The sequence below is a fragment of the Leptonychotes weddellii genome, chromosome 4 (assembly GCF_054177405.1).
Source record: "Leptonychotes weddellii isolate Sample4059 chromosome 4, ASM5417740v2, whole genome shotgun sequence".
NCBI classification, from domain to species: Eukaryota; Metazoa; Chordata; class Mammalia; order Carnivora; family Phocidae; genus Leptonychotes; species Leptonychotes weddellii.
The window spans coordinates 13145992-13164133 of NC_138372.1; the positions used below are offsets into that span (position 1 = coordinate 13145992).

At 55.0% G+C, this 18142-nt stretch overlaps 1 protein-coding gene across 3 annotated transcripts in view; it reads left to right on the plus strand.

Annotated features, from left to right (window-relative positions):
* The window catches only part of CAPZB (capping actin protein of muscle Z-line subunit beta), a 125934-nt gene that overhangs the window by 90208 nt on the left and 17584 nt on the right, over positions 1-18142 (plus strand). For all 3 annotated transcript variants that reach the window (XM_081817617.1, XM_081817615.1, XM_081817616.1), the window contains exon 4: positions 627-740. In XM_081817617.1, coding sequence (XP_081673743.1) covers positions 627-740 — 114 coding nt within the window. The remainder of the gene's footprint in view (positions 1-626; positions 741-18142) is intronic.

Consider the following 18142-nt stretch of genomic DNA (forward strand, 5'->3'; position numbering starts at 1 on the left):
TGTATTTGCCCATGGTCTCAGATGGGAAGGCTGTCCCGTTCTCATGGAGAATAGGACCCCTCAGGTTTTCTCACGTGTAGTCGGCCTGCCTCTGACCAACAGCTCTCTTAGTCCTTAGCTCAGTAGGAAGGTCTTTGGAGTAAACGTTTATCCAGAGCTGCCAGCAGGTCAGGGAGGCAAGAGGGGCATCTGCTGATCAATACAATGGTGAAAACAAAGGGATATTAGAAAAAGAGTAAGAAGCTGTCACATTGTTGACAGTACATGCCCGGCTCTGGTCTGGGCACCTGGTGTGTTTTCTCCTTTGCTCCTCACGACAGCCCTGTGGGTAGCAAATGGTAGCCTTGTTTAACACGCTCGGGAAGGCAAGCTCAGAGAAGTCAAGACAACTTGCCGGAATACACAGCTGATGAGAGGTGGCGCTCGAGGCCTGTGCCCAGGCCTGTCTGCCCCTGAGCCCTTCCTTGGCAAACCTCAAGAAAGCCATGTTTGTTGCAGAGCCTGGAAACATCTTTGCTATGGGTAGTGGCTTTTCCTCTGAAATGTCTGACTGCCGGGGCTCATGGCTCACGAGCCATGTCTCCTGGAATGACTGGTGTTATTTCCTTTTCCTTCCTCCCCTCCAGGTCACCATGGAGTAACAAGTACGACCCTCCTTTGGAAGACGGGGCCATGCCTTCTGCTCGGCTGAGAAAGCTGGAGGTGGAAGCCAACAATGCCTTTGACCAGTATCGAGACCTGTGAGTGACTTCCTCCCTTCCCACTTCGGCTCCCGCAACCTTGATAAGTAAATCACAAAGGAGAGTGTGTGCAGGCCAAGCAGCCTTCCTCGAACCTGTTGCCTGGCTCACCTAACGAATAACGAATTAAAACTGAGCGCTGACGGCAGGATGATGGGCACCGGCCTGGTGACCGGGGCAGTTATGAGGGGCCTCGGTGGTGGAGCGCTACCATGCACAGACCTGCCTGTGCAGCCCCATGTCGTGCTTCTGATAATAGCAGGTACCCCCGGGCCAGCACCCCGCTGTGTATCAGACCCAGTGCCGCACACATTCTGTGTGTTGTCTCAGATCCTCACAAACCCATAGCTATTTTCGTCCCCATTGCTCAGACGAAGAAATGAAGGCTCAAAAGATTGAGGCAAGGGGCAGAGCCAGGAATCAGTGAGGCCTGTCTGTCTCCAGAAGCCCCCCCTGTTGTTACCACCCTGCATAACTCCGACCGGTCGTACCTGCCTCCATCGGGCCCTTGCCCTCTCTTAGCCCCCGTGTCGCTGACTCCTGAGGTCTTTGGGCCTTTAGCCCCTGTTTTGGAAAGGCTTTTGCTGGGTCTGCTTAGATCCCCACCTCTCTTTTCTGCTTCCATCTGGGTCTGCCGCCCACCATACCACCAAAAAGAGCGGCCATTATTCACCCACCTTACAAGGAAGGGCTCTGGAGAAGGTTAGTCCCTTAAGCAGTTTTTCCGAACCAGTAGAATCTCATGGTAACGTGAGTTTTGCCCTGAAAATAGAGCACAGCTGTAAAAGACCCAGTACTACCACTGCACAAACCCGGTCACTTCAGAGAGGGGTCCAGAGACGCTTCTGTGCAGGGCCAGACAGCAAGCTAGCAGTTTAGGCTTCATAGGTCATAGAAGTCTCTGTCATTTACTCTCAGTGTTCTGTTATTTTACGTGTGTTCCCTTCTAAAAACGTAACCCACCCCCACCCCCCCCGAGAAATGTAAAAACCACCTCTCGAGCCTTGAGGTGGGTGGGATTTGGCCCTGGGTCTGTCATTTGCCCACCCGGACCTAGGATCTAGGCAAGAAGGTGGAAATGGAAGAAGAAGCAAAGCATCAGAGCCGCTTTGTCCGGGAGCTGGTGGCAGCAGCCGTGGTGTGGGGCTTCTGGACTCTGTTTTGCAGACAGTTGGAACGGCCTTCCAGCTCATAGCAGATTTGGTAGAACGCATTTCACGAAGAATTTCTTTTAGCAGCTGGTTCGGGGGGAAAAGTGACACTTCTCAGCCTGACGTTCGGGCAGAAAACCCCATGACGCCGAAGCAGATGAGTGAAATACAGAAGCCCAGCTCTAAGGAAGCAAGATCAAATGGCCCTGGCCCCTCCACATTTCTGTCGGCCCTGAATGCATCGCCGTGTGGTTTGGCTTTAGCTTGGGTATCGGTCACATGCTGGGAGTGTCCGTACGTTACCTCTCATCCCTGCAGAAGCCTCGGGGAGGAGGATTGCCTCTTCCTTACAGATGAGGGGACCGCGGGCTCCTGATGCCAAATGACTCGCCGTAGGACGCGGAGGTGAAGAGCTAGGATTTGGGCCCGTGTTCGCCTCAAGTTTCCACAAGTTACCGACCTTCCCAGGTGCAGTAAGTCGCGGTGTTGAACTGTGCTGTCGGAGACCAGCTGCTTGTGCAGGGAGGCTGACGTGGATGCCTCGCTGTCCCGTCGTTGGCTTGTGGTGGGTTTTACTGCCGCCTTCCCCCAGCCATTTGCAGGAAGCTCGTCCGGCTCCCACACGGGAGCTCCCGGGTGGAGTCTGCCTCGTGTTGCGCTGGTAGGCTTGACAACGAATGGGCAGTGACCTGGCGGTCCCCAGCCTTTGTCAGCACGCGGCTCTGCTTACCTCGTGCCGTCTCCCGCACAGCCCGTGTGCCAGGATTGTCCCCGTCCTGCAGGGGAGGGGACAGATTCAGAGAGCCCAAGTAGCTTGCCCAAGCTCACACAGCTAGTGCGTGGTGGACCTGGGATGTAAAGCCATCCTCATCCAACTCCAAAGTCCGAAATCTTCATGTACTCGAGCTGCACTGAAGGTGCCCACCAAGTACTGAACATGACAGACCGCGTCCCCGCCTTCTGGAGTGTCCACTGTGGGAAGACACCACGTGGGAACAGGTGCCACGATGGGTGGCGGGATGGGGAGTGACCCGCTGCTTTAAGTGGAGTGGTCGGGATGTGACCTTGGAGCTGAGGTGTGATGCCAGGACGGGGCCGGCCGTGCCGCAGGCTGGGAAAGAGCAGTCTTTCAAGGCTGCTTGTGCGGGAGCTTCTTGGATTCTCCAAGGATCAGAGCAAGAGTGGTTCTGATTTCTTTCATACATAAGGGTTTGAGTTGTGACTTCCTGAACGAAGCGATTCGGACGTGTGGCCTTTGTACTGGCCTTTCAGGGGGAAAGAACCCTGGGAAGAAGGCTATATCTGGGAAGAAGACCTGGGAAGAGCCCAGGTCTCGTCTTTGGCTTCTTTTCCTCCTCCTGCCTGTCTTGCCGGTTTGCATATATAGTGATGCGTGGTCATTGTTAGGCATGTCCCTTCTGTGAGGCCTTGATTGGCCAGGGTGGTCACCCCTCCTCAGGGAGGTCACGCTGCCTGGGTATAATGAGACCTGGGACTCCCTCCCTAGGTGTACCTCCTTATGGCACCTCCTGGAAAGACCTCCCTTCCTGGGCAGATGTCCACTTTGAAGGTGGCAGATGTCTGTGAGCCTCTGCTCACCTCTGAAGGGAGAGTTGACCTGCTGGGGGGTTGAGAGGGGCTGACCGGATCGCTGCCAGCACCCAAGTGGGAGATCACACCGGACAGGCCCAGAGCCTGCGGTGCCGTGGCAGTTTGTAGGCGTGGAACACGGCCCAGAGGCTGCCCACCAGTTGCCGCTGCTCGTGGGGAGGAGAGAGTTCAGGGCCTCCGGGTGTTGGGGGTGCGGGGAGGCCCACGTCTCCGCACGTGGCAGCAGCTACAGGCCACCGCAGGGGTGGTGGTTAGAGCGGTCACTGGGGACCCAGAGTCCCCTGAGGCCATGTGTGGGGAACATTTTCCCAGCTGGACCACACATGATGAGTTAAAGTGAGACCCATTTCTGGGCCAAGAATTATGAAAACAAATCCTTTTTTTCCCTTCTTTCTTTCTTTTTCTCGTTATTTTTTTTTACCGTCTTGGTACATTGCTCACCTCCACAAGTCCCCATTCTCAGAGTGCCCTGAGTTGTTGGTGGCCACGTTGGTGACCATGGTATGGGGCCCGGAACGTGAGCTCTTCTTTTCCCTGTGGTTTTGGAGCAGAGGGAAGTCAGCCGGGGGCTAGGAGGCCATGTCTCTGCCTTGAGCACAGGCCAGCGGTTACCTGGGTGTTCTAGGGACCAGATTGTTCCATAGGATGACGCCTTCCCTTTATCCTCATCTCTGCCCCTTCCCATTAGAAAGACACATTCCAGGGGCACCTGGTTGGCTCAGTGGGTAGAGCACGGGACTCTTGATCTCAGGGTTGTGAGTTTGAGCCCCATGTTGGGTGTGAAGATTACTTAAAAATAAAATCTTTAAAAATAGCAATGACAAAGACAGACATACTAGATTCCTGTGGGAAGACTCATTTGTTGTCACCCCAGGGAACGAAGCCACGGAGCTCTCCTTCCTGTCTTTCTGTCATTGGCAAAGGTCGCTCTGAGGGGAGGCATTCCCCCCAACACCACCTGTGTCTGCTGGCTCTGCTGCTTCTGAGCTGCTTGCAGGAGGAGCCGGCACGGGGGCCTGCGTCCCAGGCCTGGTGAGAGATGCCCAGAGCCTCAGGCAGACCCACCCTGCCAGGAAGAGAAGGGAGTGCTGCCACCGTGAGCGTGGAACAGGCACGCCATTGTGCCCAGGAGGACGAGACGAGTTAGACCGCCGTCTCCAGGGCACCCCATTCCAAACTGGAGCTTGGCCTGCACCCCACGGGGGTTAAGGAATGTGAAGAGCAGACCCATCCCCTGTGCTGACCTGGTGTTTGATTCCTGATGACCCCAGATATTTCAGATTTCTTCGATCCCGATGGGCCACAGAGTTAGGACTGGGCTTGCCTTGTGCTCAACTTATTGACCACTGACCCTCTCAAATGACTGAAGCTGCCAGGCTCTGGCCTTCGGGCTCAAATCCTGTGGTGAACGCTTCGGAGAGCTGCTGGTTGTATGGACTGCTGGTGGGAAGGGCCCTCGCTGTGCTGGGCGGGCCACTGAGATCGGCTCAGAGATTTGTCTGCTCTGTCATCTGAAGGTCTGGAGATTTGACAGACACACACACCGCCCCCCCCTCCAAAAAAAAGGCCTAAAGTGCTCTTTGCTGCCACCCCTCCCCACTGCCACCCCCACTGGCCTATGCCTTGGCGGGCCTTGTAGGGATATTTTGTCACCTGGCAAATCGACAGGCACCCTTTCTCCTTCCTGCTTATTGTGGACCCGTTAACCTTGTTCCTACTGCTGATGTTCTCCTTGGGAGGATGACTTCCGGAGCCTAGCACTGAACTGAAACAGTGATCCAGGCCAGGCACCTAGAGCCGCACAGGCTTTTCCAGAGAGGGAGTGCTCGCTGTCTCCCCAGAGGCTGCTCCCTGCCATGAGAGATTACAGATTCTTCATTAGCATCCTGGGGGAAAGCCTTGGATTCTGTCCTCAGGTGGGAGCTTTGGTCCCAGCTCTGTCAAGGCTTTGGCTTCGCAGGGAATTAGAATGAATTATGAGCCCTAGAGCTGGTCAGAATGGTCACAGGGAGGGAGCTGGAGCCTGGGATGGGTGGACCCGCAGGCCCTCCACTTGTAACTCCTGTGAGAGCGTGGCGCCCCCCTCTCCTGCCTGCACACCCTTCCCCCCATTGCGGAATAAATGTACCCTCCTTTGGGGTGTGGGCAGGAGGTAAGTTGGGGCCCCTCGGAAGTCACATTGTCAAGTCCCTGCTTGCCTGACTCTCCACAGCTCCCTCACTGTGTTCTCCCCCTGAGTCCCTCCCACGTTTATTGATGTTCCCTTTTTGCCATCATCAGTGGCAGAAAGGACCTGTGTGGCAACTTTCCCCAGGGAGTAACTATCCAACAACTATTGATCGCACCACCCAAGCAATCCTGGTTTTAGGTTCAAATAGTCCATTTGCTGCACATGCTTAGGAACATCAGTCAAGCCTGTCCTCCAGCTGGGTGGGGTCTACTCTCAGGCCATGCGGATTCCTCACTGCCCTTCCCCCAGCCCTCCCACCCTGGTCACCAACATCCAGACCACTTGATTCTTCTCTGCCAAGCCCCAGTGTAGTTTTCTACCTCTGAGCGTGGGCCTGGCCCAGTCCAGGGAATGTCATTGGAACATAACATAGCACCTGGGGAGCAGGGAAGGGTAGCAGAAAGGGCAGGCTCTTGGGTGGCTGGCTCCTGGGATCGCTTCACGTTCTTTCTTGGTAAAGTTGACTGCTTTTTTAGGCCCAAGCCTAGGGTGGCTCAACAGTCACAAAACCCCATCACTTGATCTGCACGGTGCATCTTTCTTGGGATAGACTCAGCAGTGGGGCCTTCATCGTGGGGTGGGCACTTGCTGCTGCCAGAGACCCCTCACTTGTGGTGTGAGCCACCAGTTGGCTGCTGCAGACCCCAGCATCAGTGCTTTGATTTTTTTGGGTTTCCAGGGAAACCTTCCCAGCTCTGGCTTTCACATTGCGTCTCGCTGTTGCCTCTGTCAGCCTGGATTCTGCTCAGACCAGATGTTCTAACTGAAGGGGCTGGCTGGCACTGCTTTGGTCCAAAGATGATTACTCCCATCTGTGCCAGACATCTTGCCCCGTGCTCTGCGATCCTTGGCTCTTGGCTTGCAGCAGATAATACCTTCAAACATGCGGTTGCAATTTATTGGCCTTATAAGTTAATTTTAGTGGGTGTGCAATTGATTGAAATCAAAGCTTAATGAAGGCCAGAGTCTGGGGGGTGGAGGAGCAGGGCGGGAAGGCATTTTGTGTTCTTCCCTTGCTTCGGGTCTGAGATAATCTTCAAAAGATTTAATTAGCTCTTCTAATCAACCCTTCTTGTCTGGAAGAAGTTTACGGAATAAAACAAGGCTGGCGTCCGTGTGGCACTCCAGAAATGCACGAGTCTCTCCGGAAGCAGCCAGGGTGCTTGGTGGATGGGCTTGCCCCCAGCTCCCTGCTTTCTCTCCCCTCTTAGGGCCATGCTAGGATTGGGGTTATTTCTGCCTCTTCCTCCCATTCTCTGTCCCTCTGTCATTTGACATTTGGGCAACACTGGCCCCGGAAGGGCAGGGCATCCTTATTCGTGTGTGAAAAAGGTTTATTGCCATGGTTTTGGGAGTCCTTGAAACTCCCATGTTCCCGGCCGCCTTCCCAGACCCTGCGCCCTGGGCCCCTCGAGTCCCCCCGCCTTCGTTGGACGTCAGCATAGGGCCTGGGGAATTTCAGCATGTCTGTCCTGGTAGGAATTGCAGAAGTAGGGGCAGCAGGTAGGCGATGGTGGGAGGAGCTGTTCAGACAGCACGTGGCGACGCCTCAGGAGAAGTCTCAGGCCCACTGCTGTCCAGCCAGCTGCAGAGTCGGGAGGAGCTGGGCCTCGAAAGGGCCTGGACTTGATTCTCTCTTCCGCCGTACTCGCTCACTGACTCTGGGCAAGTAAGTGAACTTTCTGAGCTTCTGTTTCCTTATCTGTTGAGGAGGTAGCCCTGTCGTCTTAGGGCCTGAGGGGGGCATTCAGTGGGGGTGCCGCGCACAAGGCTTCTCTTGCACTGACCCGTCATGTCCACTTGGAGGACAGGATTGTTGTCACTCTGCGGTCGTAATCCTGTGGATGTCTTACGTTCTGTGCCTTTATGGTCGTGGATACGAGGTGGTTTGGGTGCACACGGGGTGAGATGGCAGGCTGGTGCATCTCTGGCCACAGTGGAAGGCTGTGCGTTCTGGTTGGAGCTCTGCTTCTGGCCCAGCGTGAGACCTCAAGTAAATCCTGTCTCGAAAACGGAGCGAAGTAGTGCCCGTCTGTGGTGACGGGCGAGTATTTACGACCGTTGCACAAACACTGAGAACCCACTGTGCTCTGAGCACGGGGCACGATGGGTCACAGAGTTAGGACTGGGCAGCCCCTGCCCTCATGGGGCTCACATTTTCACAGGGCTTGAAGAGGTGCGGGTGCACACAGGAAGAAGGGAGCCAACAGACAAAGTGCTTGCAGGGTTTGGGAAGTGCTGGGAGGGACACACCCAGGCATGGAGGCAGGGAGAGCAGAGGAGGCTGACTTTAGGTAGGGGTGGAACTGTGTGCTGATGGACGCTGGGTTTGCCCTTGAGCAGGAGAGAATTCGAGTAGCCGGTGTGGGACTCCCACCCTTGCAGCACTGGCCTTACCTGGTGTCCAGGAACTTGGCTTTCTGGAGAGTTCCTACCATTCCTTGATAAGAATGGCTCATGATGCTTAAACTCTTTGCACAAACACTGTGGTTTATGCGGAACTCGGGCTTCCCTTCTGGGAGCCTGGAATTCTGCTGTGTACTAGGTGGAGAGTGCTCTAGCAGTAAAATCCCTGGTTGCCTCATCCGTGGGCTTCCCTGTAGACAGCACCTCACACTTGCTGGGGGAATGAAGCGCTTCTTGTGTGGCCCCTAGAAGAGGAGTCACAAGCGGACTTGTGTCTGGTTTCCTCAGGACTTCTCTCTCGTGCCTTTCCTTTGCGGGCTCCTGCCCTGTCTCCTTCCACTCGAATACCTCCTGGTGAGAGGACTTTGTGCTGAGTCTTGTGAGCCTCTCAGCAAATCACTGAGCTCCAGTGGTCGTGGAGAGCCCGGGCTCAGCCGTGGTGCCTGGCAGGAGCAGGGGAGGATGGTGGAGGCCGTGCTCTGAGCAGTGGGAGTCACTCAGGCAGTCCCGAGGTGGTTCCCGGGCTGCGGGGTCGCTGAGGGACGCGGAGCGGGGCGTGAGCAGTAGGGAGAGGGACCCAGGCCCTTGTCGGGCGTGGGCTTTGGCTGTAATTCTCAGTGCATCGGGAAGGGCCTGGAGGGCCCCAGGGGTACATAGGCCAGCTCTGAAGTACATCCTAAGAAACTGTGCATAAGCAATTTGGAGGCTGGATTGGAGAGGCCATGAGGGGAAAGATCCTGCCCCAGACTTCCTTAGTCTGGCTCTTGGTCCTAATTAGTCGTCTCTCCGTCTGGCTGGGTGAAATCTGTAGCATAAGGTCACCCAGTGCTTCCACGACCAGAAACAGCTGGCCATTACCTTTGGTCTCCAGAGTCACAACCCCGGAAGTGGGCAAAAGCACTGGGCAGGGAGGCGTGAATTGGTGGGAGATCTTTCAGGAACGTTCTGGAGCTGGATGAAGCCTGGGCCATTTGGTTTGGCACATCTGCCCTCCATCCCTGCCCCTGCGGATAGGTCTGGATGGCTCATGATGCAGAAACCTTTTTGTTCCTGCCCGGAGGTGTGGGACCTCTTCCCAGATAGGAAGGTCTCTAGCAGGCCCTGCGACAGGCCCCGCGTGCCTCGCGTGCTGCGCTCCAGGGACCGCCGGGCGAGGACAGGGTCTGCGTCTGGCTTTCCACTTGTCGGCAGCATAATTAGTACTTGGGTTTTCACATGTATTATTTGTATCTTCAGCCATGCGTACAGAGGGCCTCTGAGAACCCACCCCGCCTGCTGTGGGACTCTGGCTTGCCACAGCCTCAGGCTTGTGTGAAAGTGCTGGAAGCACTTAATGGGGGAACCTGGGCCCCCCCTCGGTTGTGCCGTTTTAATTGACTAGGGAGACAGGTCGAGAGGGTCCTGTTGGCTTTCCGGGGGGTGGGGGTGCTGAGCGAGTCTGGGTCCTGCCCCCACAGTGTTGAGTTTCAGCTCTCCCGCGACCACTGCTCTGCAGCAGAGGTATCTGCCGCAGTTTCTCGAGCCCCTAAAGAGTGGGTCTGGACGAGCCTGCAAGTTGCCCCCAGCCTGCAGGCCAGTGATGGACCCCTTCGGCTGGCATCCTAAGGCTGCAGCTCCGGGTTTGGTGGTCCTGGCATGCATCGTCCGACTTGGATCTGCTAAAAGAAAGTTAAATGAAAAGTGGGAGTATACAGAAAACCATTTTGTTAACAAACATGGTCCCCCGAATCAGCATCAGAGACTCCGATTTCTCCAGAACTTTTGGGTTCTTGCACCCACATGGCACACGGTCACGCTCCGGACTGTGCAGTTCCACATGTTGGGGTGCAGATGCCCATGTGGAAGGAGGGCCCAGCTCCCTCTGGTGTTCAAGCTGAGCTCTTGGCTGAGCTGCCTCCCAGGCTTCTGGTGGATCTGTCTTTTCCGGGAAGCTGCTTTGTGCAAGTATCAAGGGTGGGTAAGGTTCAGCCAGCAGGCCCTTGCTGCCTCATTGAGGTGGAGGGGGGCCCTCCTTCGCAGAAGTCCCAGCGCAGGGTGCTCAGTGGTGGGCCCCCGCCAACTGGCCACTCAGTGTGGTGTCCTTCTTTGTTCCTCTGACTTTCTCCCCCACCTTGAACCAGCATCGTTGTACAGCGGCATAGTTGCGTGTGTGTGTGTGTTCATTTTCGCGAAATTCAGCCTCACAGGCTGAGCTGGGGCCCCTGAGCCCAGCTGCCCACCTGCACTGCTGCGGTACCCCTTGCCACATGGGCCAGCCAGATCCCAGGGCCGGTCCCAGCGGCCCTCTTCTCGGCCGTGTGGCTGGGGCACGTTTCTTTCATTCCCTGGGTTTTGGTTTTCTTAACCATAAAATAACGTATTCAAGGCCCTTGACACAGAATGGGTTCCCATAAATGGCAGCTCTTGGATGAGAGTGGTGGCCCTGCGCCTCCAGAAGGCCTGGAAGGTCGACGTTCTCAAGTCGTGGGCCGAGTGGGGCAGCAGGATCATCACGGGGGGTCTGGAGAACCAGGACACGGTCACGGTGGTGCCAAGTGTGGATGGCTCGCTCGGATCCCAGAGCCAGATCTGCAGCCTCTGCAGCAGCTCCCTTGTTTCTAGAGAGGCCTCCATGGTGTGTCTGCAAGTAAGAAAAACTATAAAAACCCTGTGAAGGGGCTGTAAAGGGCTGCAGCCGTGATCCAGATGTCACTTCGACATGCAACTGACATGAAAGCCACACGTGTCTAAGCTGATTGGTATGCTTGCTCAGAGGATCATCGCACCTGTGTGTCCCGGAAGGCATTTCCGCAGAATGAATACCTGTCCCGTGTCCAGGGGCAGACTCGGACACGTTCCGCAAACCGTGGTGAAGACCGCTGGTCTCCACACATGCACAAGGGCAGGTGGGTCTCAGCACACTTCTGCCAGCCCAGAGCCAGGTGCCCACCTTTCTCCATTCTGTGCAGAGCCAGCGGCAGCCCCCGGGGCAGTGAGGATGGGACCATGCTCACCAGGCAAGCGAGACCTTGCTTCCTGTGCAGGGCTCAGAATAGGCCAAGGTTAGGAGAAGGGAGGAGACCTGCCCTCTCGGCCCAGAGAGAGAGACTTGGGAAGACGGATGGCCACCAGTGGTAGTGAACGCCTGCACTGGGGCCCCGCTGTGTCCGGCGCGCTTCCTGCCACCTCCGCAAGGTGGTCTCTCACCGATGCACCCGAACGGGAGCTGGGACACCAGCGTGGCGGGGAGAGCCCACAGTCCCCAGACCCTCAGAGTTGTGGCTGTCGGCCTGCCTCCTGCAGCTCTCTGTGGGCTTTCCAGAAGGCACACCCATTTGGCTGCACTCATGTCCGTCCGTCGGACAGGGAAGAATGCTTAGTCTCTCAGTGGTGGCTAGCTTGGAGCCAACGAGAAGGGAATGTTGGTCTGCACTGCAAGGAAGGAGGCCAGGTTTTAGATGTCTCTCCAAGCAAATTGGAGGTTTTTCTTTTTTTCTGGAGTAGAACTGAATTGTTCCCACCTGTGGGTACCAAATGCCTTTTTAGGTTGTGAGGATGTTTAAGGATGATCAGAAAAACAAACTGCTGCTGGTAGCTGGGAACTTTAGTTTCTTTTTTAGGCTGGGAGGAACCAAGAAGGTATTGTTTGGGGGCCAAACCTGAGCCGCTGGTGGAATGGCTCTGCCTCGGGGTTTATTCTCCGTCTTTGCCATAAACTCAGTCTGCGCGCATGGGAGTTTCTGTTTGAGGGCCCACATGACCTCCTTGTCACTGTCATTACCAAGTGCCAGGTACAGTAAAGAGTGTCCCTCAAGTCTCACTGCTGCTCCTTGGCAAGACCCCAGAAGCACAACAGACCGCGGATATGACCCACAGACACAGAGTAGGGAAGGAAGAACCTCATGGAATCTGACCATTTGGGACATTTTAAGGGACAACCTTCCTAGCTTGCGACAGGATACCAGAAGGATTCCACTTGTTTTAAGTGGACTGAGACTAAAAATGTGTACAGTCTGAACTCCTCGTCTGGCATTTCAGCCGGCGCCTGGCCTGTTCCCTCCATCCATCCCTCATCTCCCCTGATCTCCAGTCAGATCTAAGGCCATGGGAGTTCCCACCTTGAGACGGTCCCCCAGCTTGAAAGAAATGTCCAGGCCATAGGCATCCTTCCAAATTGACCATCCCTTTCTCCACAGAAGCCTCGCTCCAGCCTCCAGGACTCTCTGGTGCAGCTTGGGAGAACTGGAGCATGCAGTGTAGAACTCAGTTGTATACTCCTCTGGGTTGCACCCTACTTCTGTGTGTATATTCCCACATGTAAGGATCCCCAAGGAAGGCTGGCTTGGAGAGCACACAGGCGACAGACTCAGAATCCCCCAAAGATACATCGAAATGGTGAAGCCATGACTCTGAGAATTGAATATAACAGATCTGAGTGGAAAATGATATTCTCAAGTCCAGTTTACCAGGTTCTTAAAAATCTAGGACGTGGGAGACAATTGTATGACAACATGTTAAGAGGAAACATTGCATTGGAGAGGAGCGCAAGCTCATCTGTGTCCATAGGAGTGAGGCGTGGTGGCCAAGAACGCTGCTCCGGCCCTGGGCTCCCGGGTGGGGCAGTAGCCTCTCCCCTGAGAGATGCGCTGGTCTCTGCTGTACATTGGGTAACAAAGGGCATTGATTTCTGTTCTCGGACCCTCACAGAAGAGTGTAACCAAGGTGCGGGGACTTAAAATCATGTCTTATGAGCAATAATAGAACAATAGGAAGGCCAAAAAAGAGAAATCTTGGGGTTTATGTAAGCCATCTTTAGATATTTAAAAGGACTACATGAGAGAAGGGCATTAAGTTCTTACTTTGTGTGGTTCTGGCTGACAAGTCAGTGCAAGTTTTCACTCCAGTCCAGAAAACGGTGGCCTTGGTAAGGTAGTGAGTTCTCTGTCACTGGAGGTGTGTAAGCAGAGTTTTGACCAACTTGGTTAAGATGTTAGTAATTGGTACTGTGGTGCTCAGGGTCTGCCTCACACAGGCCCGGATGCGGCCACTAAATCTGGGCAGTCCGAGCTTGGAAAGACCCCACTGAGCCTGTGATCCAACTCCTTCATTTTGCAGATGGGAAAACAGTCTTCAGCATCACATTGGTGCCAAATAAATATTCCTTGCCTTCCTCTTGGTGTATTCAGTGAAGCCCCCTCACACTCCAGCATCTAGGGGGCTTACCTTATAATGCCCCTGACTTGTCTTGGGGGCTTGGGGGTGGTGGCCTGGCCTCCGCGTCACACATGACTTTGTGCCGCCAGAGGGCCGTGTCTGCTCCAGCCTCCTGGCCGAGCCCACGTATGGCAAAAAGACCACCTCTGAGTGAGGCCGGCCAGGGCCGGCTCCCAGCAGGTGTGTCCTAGGCTGCGTTCTTCTGGGAGGGTCGTGGCATGTGACTCATCACCTGCTGGGGCCTCTGTCTTAGAAGCACAGAGCCGGCTCTTCTCCCTGGAGCCGATTTGAAAGGAAGAAGTAAAAGCCGTCGATGTCACAGTCCATTCCAGTCCCATCTTCCCTGTGACGCGTGCAGCCCGGTGTTGGCCGAGACTGCGGATTGGGTAATGCACGCTCACAGCTCACATGCCCGGAACAAGTTTCCATGCTAGGTCTCCACGCACAGCCCGGCTTCGAGCACTCCATAAGGCTTCGGGAGCCGAGATAGTTTCTTTCCTTCTTTCTTTTGTGAAGTAGATCATTTTGAGTGTGAAGTGTTATGTTTTCCTTCTCCTCTCTCCCCGCCCACCCCCCCCAACCCCCACCCTCGGAGGTCCTGCGGTTGAAGAGTTAAAGGACACAGAATCCGTATCCGTGACTGTGACATGATTCAAGAGCAGGAGTCCTTTTCCGGGAGAAGCGATGCTGAACTCTTGAGGACAGGAGAACTAACTGGCACGTTGTCCTTTTAGTTGGTCCACATTCAGGGATCGGATGATAGAGCGTAAACTTGACCGGATGCTTCGTTGTAATTGGCTGGTACAGAGTAGCCCAGCTGCCAGTCATGCTGCGTGCTCCTGGCTCATCCAGGACAGAGGTGTCCTCTGGGGCCCCGGCCTTCTGGAGTTTACGAGACCCGCGTCCGCCTGTTGTAATTGAGTACTAGTTTTCAGACGGCCTGACTTAGGGAGCCAACGCACAGCAGCCCCACCTGCTTAGGGCTAGCTGTCTGACTTCTCGGCCATTCCATGTGCTGTAGGAAATGTTCACCCTCGGTGCCTGGCTGACTCCTGTCATTGGAGCCCGCTGTGCTTGATCTCTGTGTCGTGAGTTTGGGCCCCACGTTGGGAGTAGTTTACTTTAAAAAATATTTAAACAAATAAATTAAAATTAAAAAACCCAGAAAGAAAGAAAATGTTCACCCTTACTGGGAAAGTCCTGGAAGCCCCGAGACTGTGTGTGGAACCCTGTGGTGTGTGGCTGAAGGCGTTTGCTCTTCAGTGAGACCAGCACAGTCTCTGACTCCGGTCTGCTGTTCTCCCCCTGCTGGTGTTCTGGAGCTTCCCGAGGCCCCACTGCCTCATGGGTCAGGACTTTCCAGCGGGCTTCTCCAGTCTCCCTGCATTCTGTGCCTGTGTTGTCCAGCTCACAGATCATTCACCCTCTTCACTGGCTGGGTTTCAGGCCTAAAAAAAGCCTGTGCTCTTGTCTTTGGGCCTCTGTGTTTTAAAGTTCTCTGAGCTGCCCACTTGACCAGAGAGTTCACTGCAGGAGCTCCGGGCCTTGCCTCGTACAGCAGTGTTGTGGCAGTCGGTGCTGGGCCTGTCCTCCCTGCCTCCCTCCCTGCCTGCCTCCCTCCCTGGATGGCTGGGGCTTTTGAAATGATCAAGCGCTGGCAGAGCCCCGGGTAGGGCCGGTCGCTTCCCCCGTAGCCCACTCTCAGTCCTGGGCCCCATTTGATCATTCACATTGACGTGCAAGGCCCAAGAGCGGGGCGCTGGGGATGGTAGAGCCGCCTTATTGAAATGGCATGTTAGCATTTAAACAATATTAATGCTATTTGACTCATTAAATATACAAAGGCCAGTTAAAGTGCTTCCATGTGTGTGCTGTTAGTTCTGGCCGGCGACTCCTCAGATGGCTTTATGTGGTTTCAGACAACATTTTAGCACATTCTTAAAATACCCACAAAAGCCTTTATGTAAAAACTCATAAATGTGAGCCACATAAAAATTATTTTTTTCCTGTTTCATGTCATTATGATCAAAGTACAGTAGGTAAGAATAAATTTTCAAAAACTTGTTGAGGTCCCTCTTTAATTAATGCTTCACTCGCAGAGCAAAGCCGTAAACCATGTAATGGGGAGGGGGCTCTCTGTATGCCATGCAGTCACCCCGCCACCAGCCTGCTCACCACGGTCCTGACGGCACTTGTCAGAGAGGCTGGTGTTCTGGGAGATCCTGAACCAGCCCCTTCTGATGGCGCAGTCCTCTACTCCCTTTGTCTTAGAGCGTCAGGTTGAGACTTGCTGCCACCCCGGGCCCTGGAGATGCCTTTTGGTGAATGGAATGCAGGTCCGTTGTTGAATTGTTGTGGTGTTGGGGCCCTGCCTGCGGAGTCCAGGTTTCAGCACGTCCTCCTCACCCCTATAAGGAACACCCCGACGACGGGAGAGGGAACTCGGCTGCCATTCCTTTATAACAAGTCCGATCGACTGTAAATTAGTATACTGCCCAGTGGAATCCTACCCCAGCTATGAAAAACCGTTGCGGAGATCATGCGGCTCCCTGGAAAAGCGCTAACGATTCTGTGCCAAGTGCAGAGGCTGAACTCAACACGGCACCGTGGCTGTGCTTGTCCTTACAGAAAAGTTATGCATCTGGACAAAGACTGGAAGGGGATTTGGAAAAATCAGATTTATGGGATAAGTTGATATATGGTATCGCGGGCTAATTTTTCAATCTCCCTGTTTTATAACGTCCTTGCAATGAATTTCTTAATTTTGGAGAAAAGAGCAACCCACGTAGAGGTCAGAGTTAAGTTTGCCTTTTGCCCTCCTCAGTCTCCAGTGTCTTGGAACGTTGGGCCCGGTCAGTGTGGCCCACAAAGGAAGCTGAGGATGCTGGGGAGAAGCTGCCCGGAGTGGGAGCCGGGCCACCGGGTGGGGCATTGGAGTGGAAACGGCCAGTTACACCTTATAAAACATGAATGTGGTTGTTTCACTTTCCGGAAGAAAACAAATTGAAGGGATGGGACCAAGGGAATCATCTGTAGGCTGCCTGGCGTTTTGGAGCTGGTCTCCAGGTAGTATCGTCAAGGGTTGTTGGGCCCCCGGGCTCTCTCCCAGTTCCCTTCCGGGGCAGCCTGGCCCACTTCCCCTGGCATCCTAGCACACACAGGGTGCAGGGCCTTGGACGAGACCACCACCGCGCTCTGGTCATGGGGATCGGGCCACACGCTGTAGGGAGGAAAGGGGAGAATGACCGCTGGGCGTCAAGACTTCACTCCTGGATGGCCAACGGAAAGAAGAGATTATTGGCCCTTTCTTCATGCGAGCCCAAGAAAAGCCACAGTTTTTAGAGCTGTTTGTTCCCTTTGGATGTGGGGCTGCTCTCCCTACAAGCCGACTGAAGGGGAAATCGAGTGTTAGAACCCAGCACTCTGTCCCCAGCAGGACTGGGGTTAGCTGGGCTGTTCTTCCCTCAGTGGTACTGGTGTGACTCCTGGTGAACTTAGATTTCTTGGTGGTCACCTAGGATAGCACTGAGTTCTGTTCCGTCCCCCGCCAGTTGTGGGTGTGCTCTGCGTTGTGCTTTCCTGGGGCCGGCACCTCGGTGCGTCTGTCCAGCAGGCCCTCACCAGGCATCTGCTGCATCAGCCCTGCCAGGCCTGCCCTCCCCTGCCTCCCAGGGTGACCGGGGGTGTGAGGGTGGGCAGTGGTGTGAATCACATCGCACAGCTTAATCACCATGGAGCCTGCGGGGACAGAGAGGCAGGGACGGGATGTGGTAGCTGCAGCAGGCTGGCATCCCAGCGGGGAGCGGGGAGGGTAGCAGGCCTCGTGTGCACCCTTTGGGCCCCCGGGGGGCCTGGGGTGGGTTAGCGCCACGGCACCCTGCAGCTTCACGGCAGGAGGGTGTCGTTCTCATGAGGAAAGGCTGCTTCCTCTTGCTCAGATTGTTACGCTCCGGTGTGTATCACCCACTGACCTTTGTACCAAAACTTTTTAGTTTGAAATGGTTTTGGGCTTATGGTAAAATGATGCCCCCGAAAGTACAAAGAATTCTTGTGTACCCTTCACCCACATTCTCTAAATATTAGCGTTAACCATGTATATTTTTATCATGTAAAGAGTTGGTGGGTGGGGAACGTGCGGCCACGGCTGGAGGTGGGGGCTGGGGCCCGTGCACCCCCCGAGCCCATGCTCACCACCACACGTGTGCAGCCAGCCCTGCTCCTCTGCGTCTGAGCCCATGCTCGCACACGACACCGGCCCTCCCGGCGGGGCCCAGAGTGTGCCTGCCACACCGTGGATGCCGAGGTTAATTGGGGTCAGAGAGGCCACAGACTTGGTGGTGAAGAATGTGCTTCAGCAGCGCGCTGGTAAAGAACGTGCTAGGCTGCAGAGACGCATGTTTTCCAGCGTTCCAGTTGGTCGTCGGCAGAGTTTGAGGTCCTACATGGCAGCTGGTGACCCGCCTGTGCCCCCGGCAGCCCGGCCCTGCCACGCTGTCGCCTTGGGTCTCTTGGATTTGGGACCCTGGCCTGATTTCCTTTTCTCCTCTGGCCTTTTCTTCTATTTGTTCCTAGTTAGGAATTTTTCCATATCGACTCAGACCTGAGTAGGGAGCTCTGCCCTAAGCTCAGCTCTTCGTTTCCGGCTAGAGGGTGGCAGAGAGTTGCTCCAAAAGACCAACAGAAGCCCAGGTGGCCCGGGCTCGGGGGGATCTTGGCACGGAGGAGTGTGCTACTCTGGTTTTTTTCCCTTTATCCCCCCTGTGAAATAGCCATCCCGGAAGATAGGTGTGTGGAACAGTGACGACTGCTCA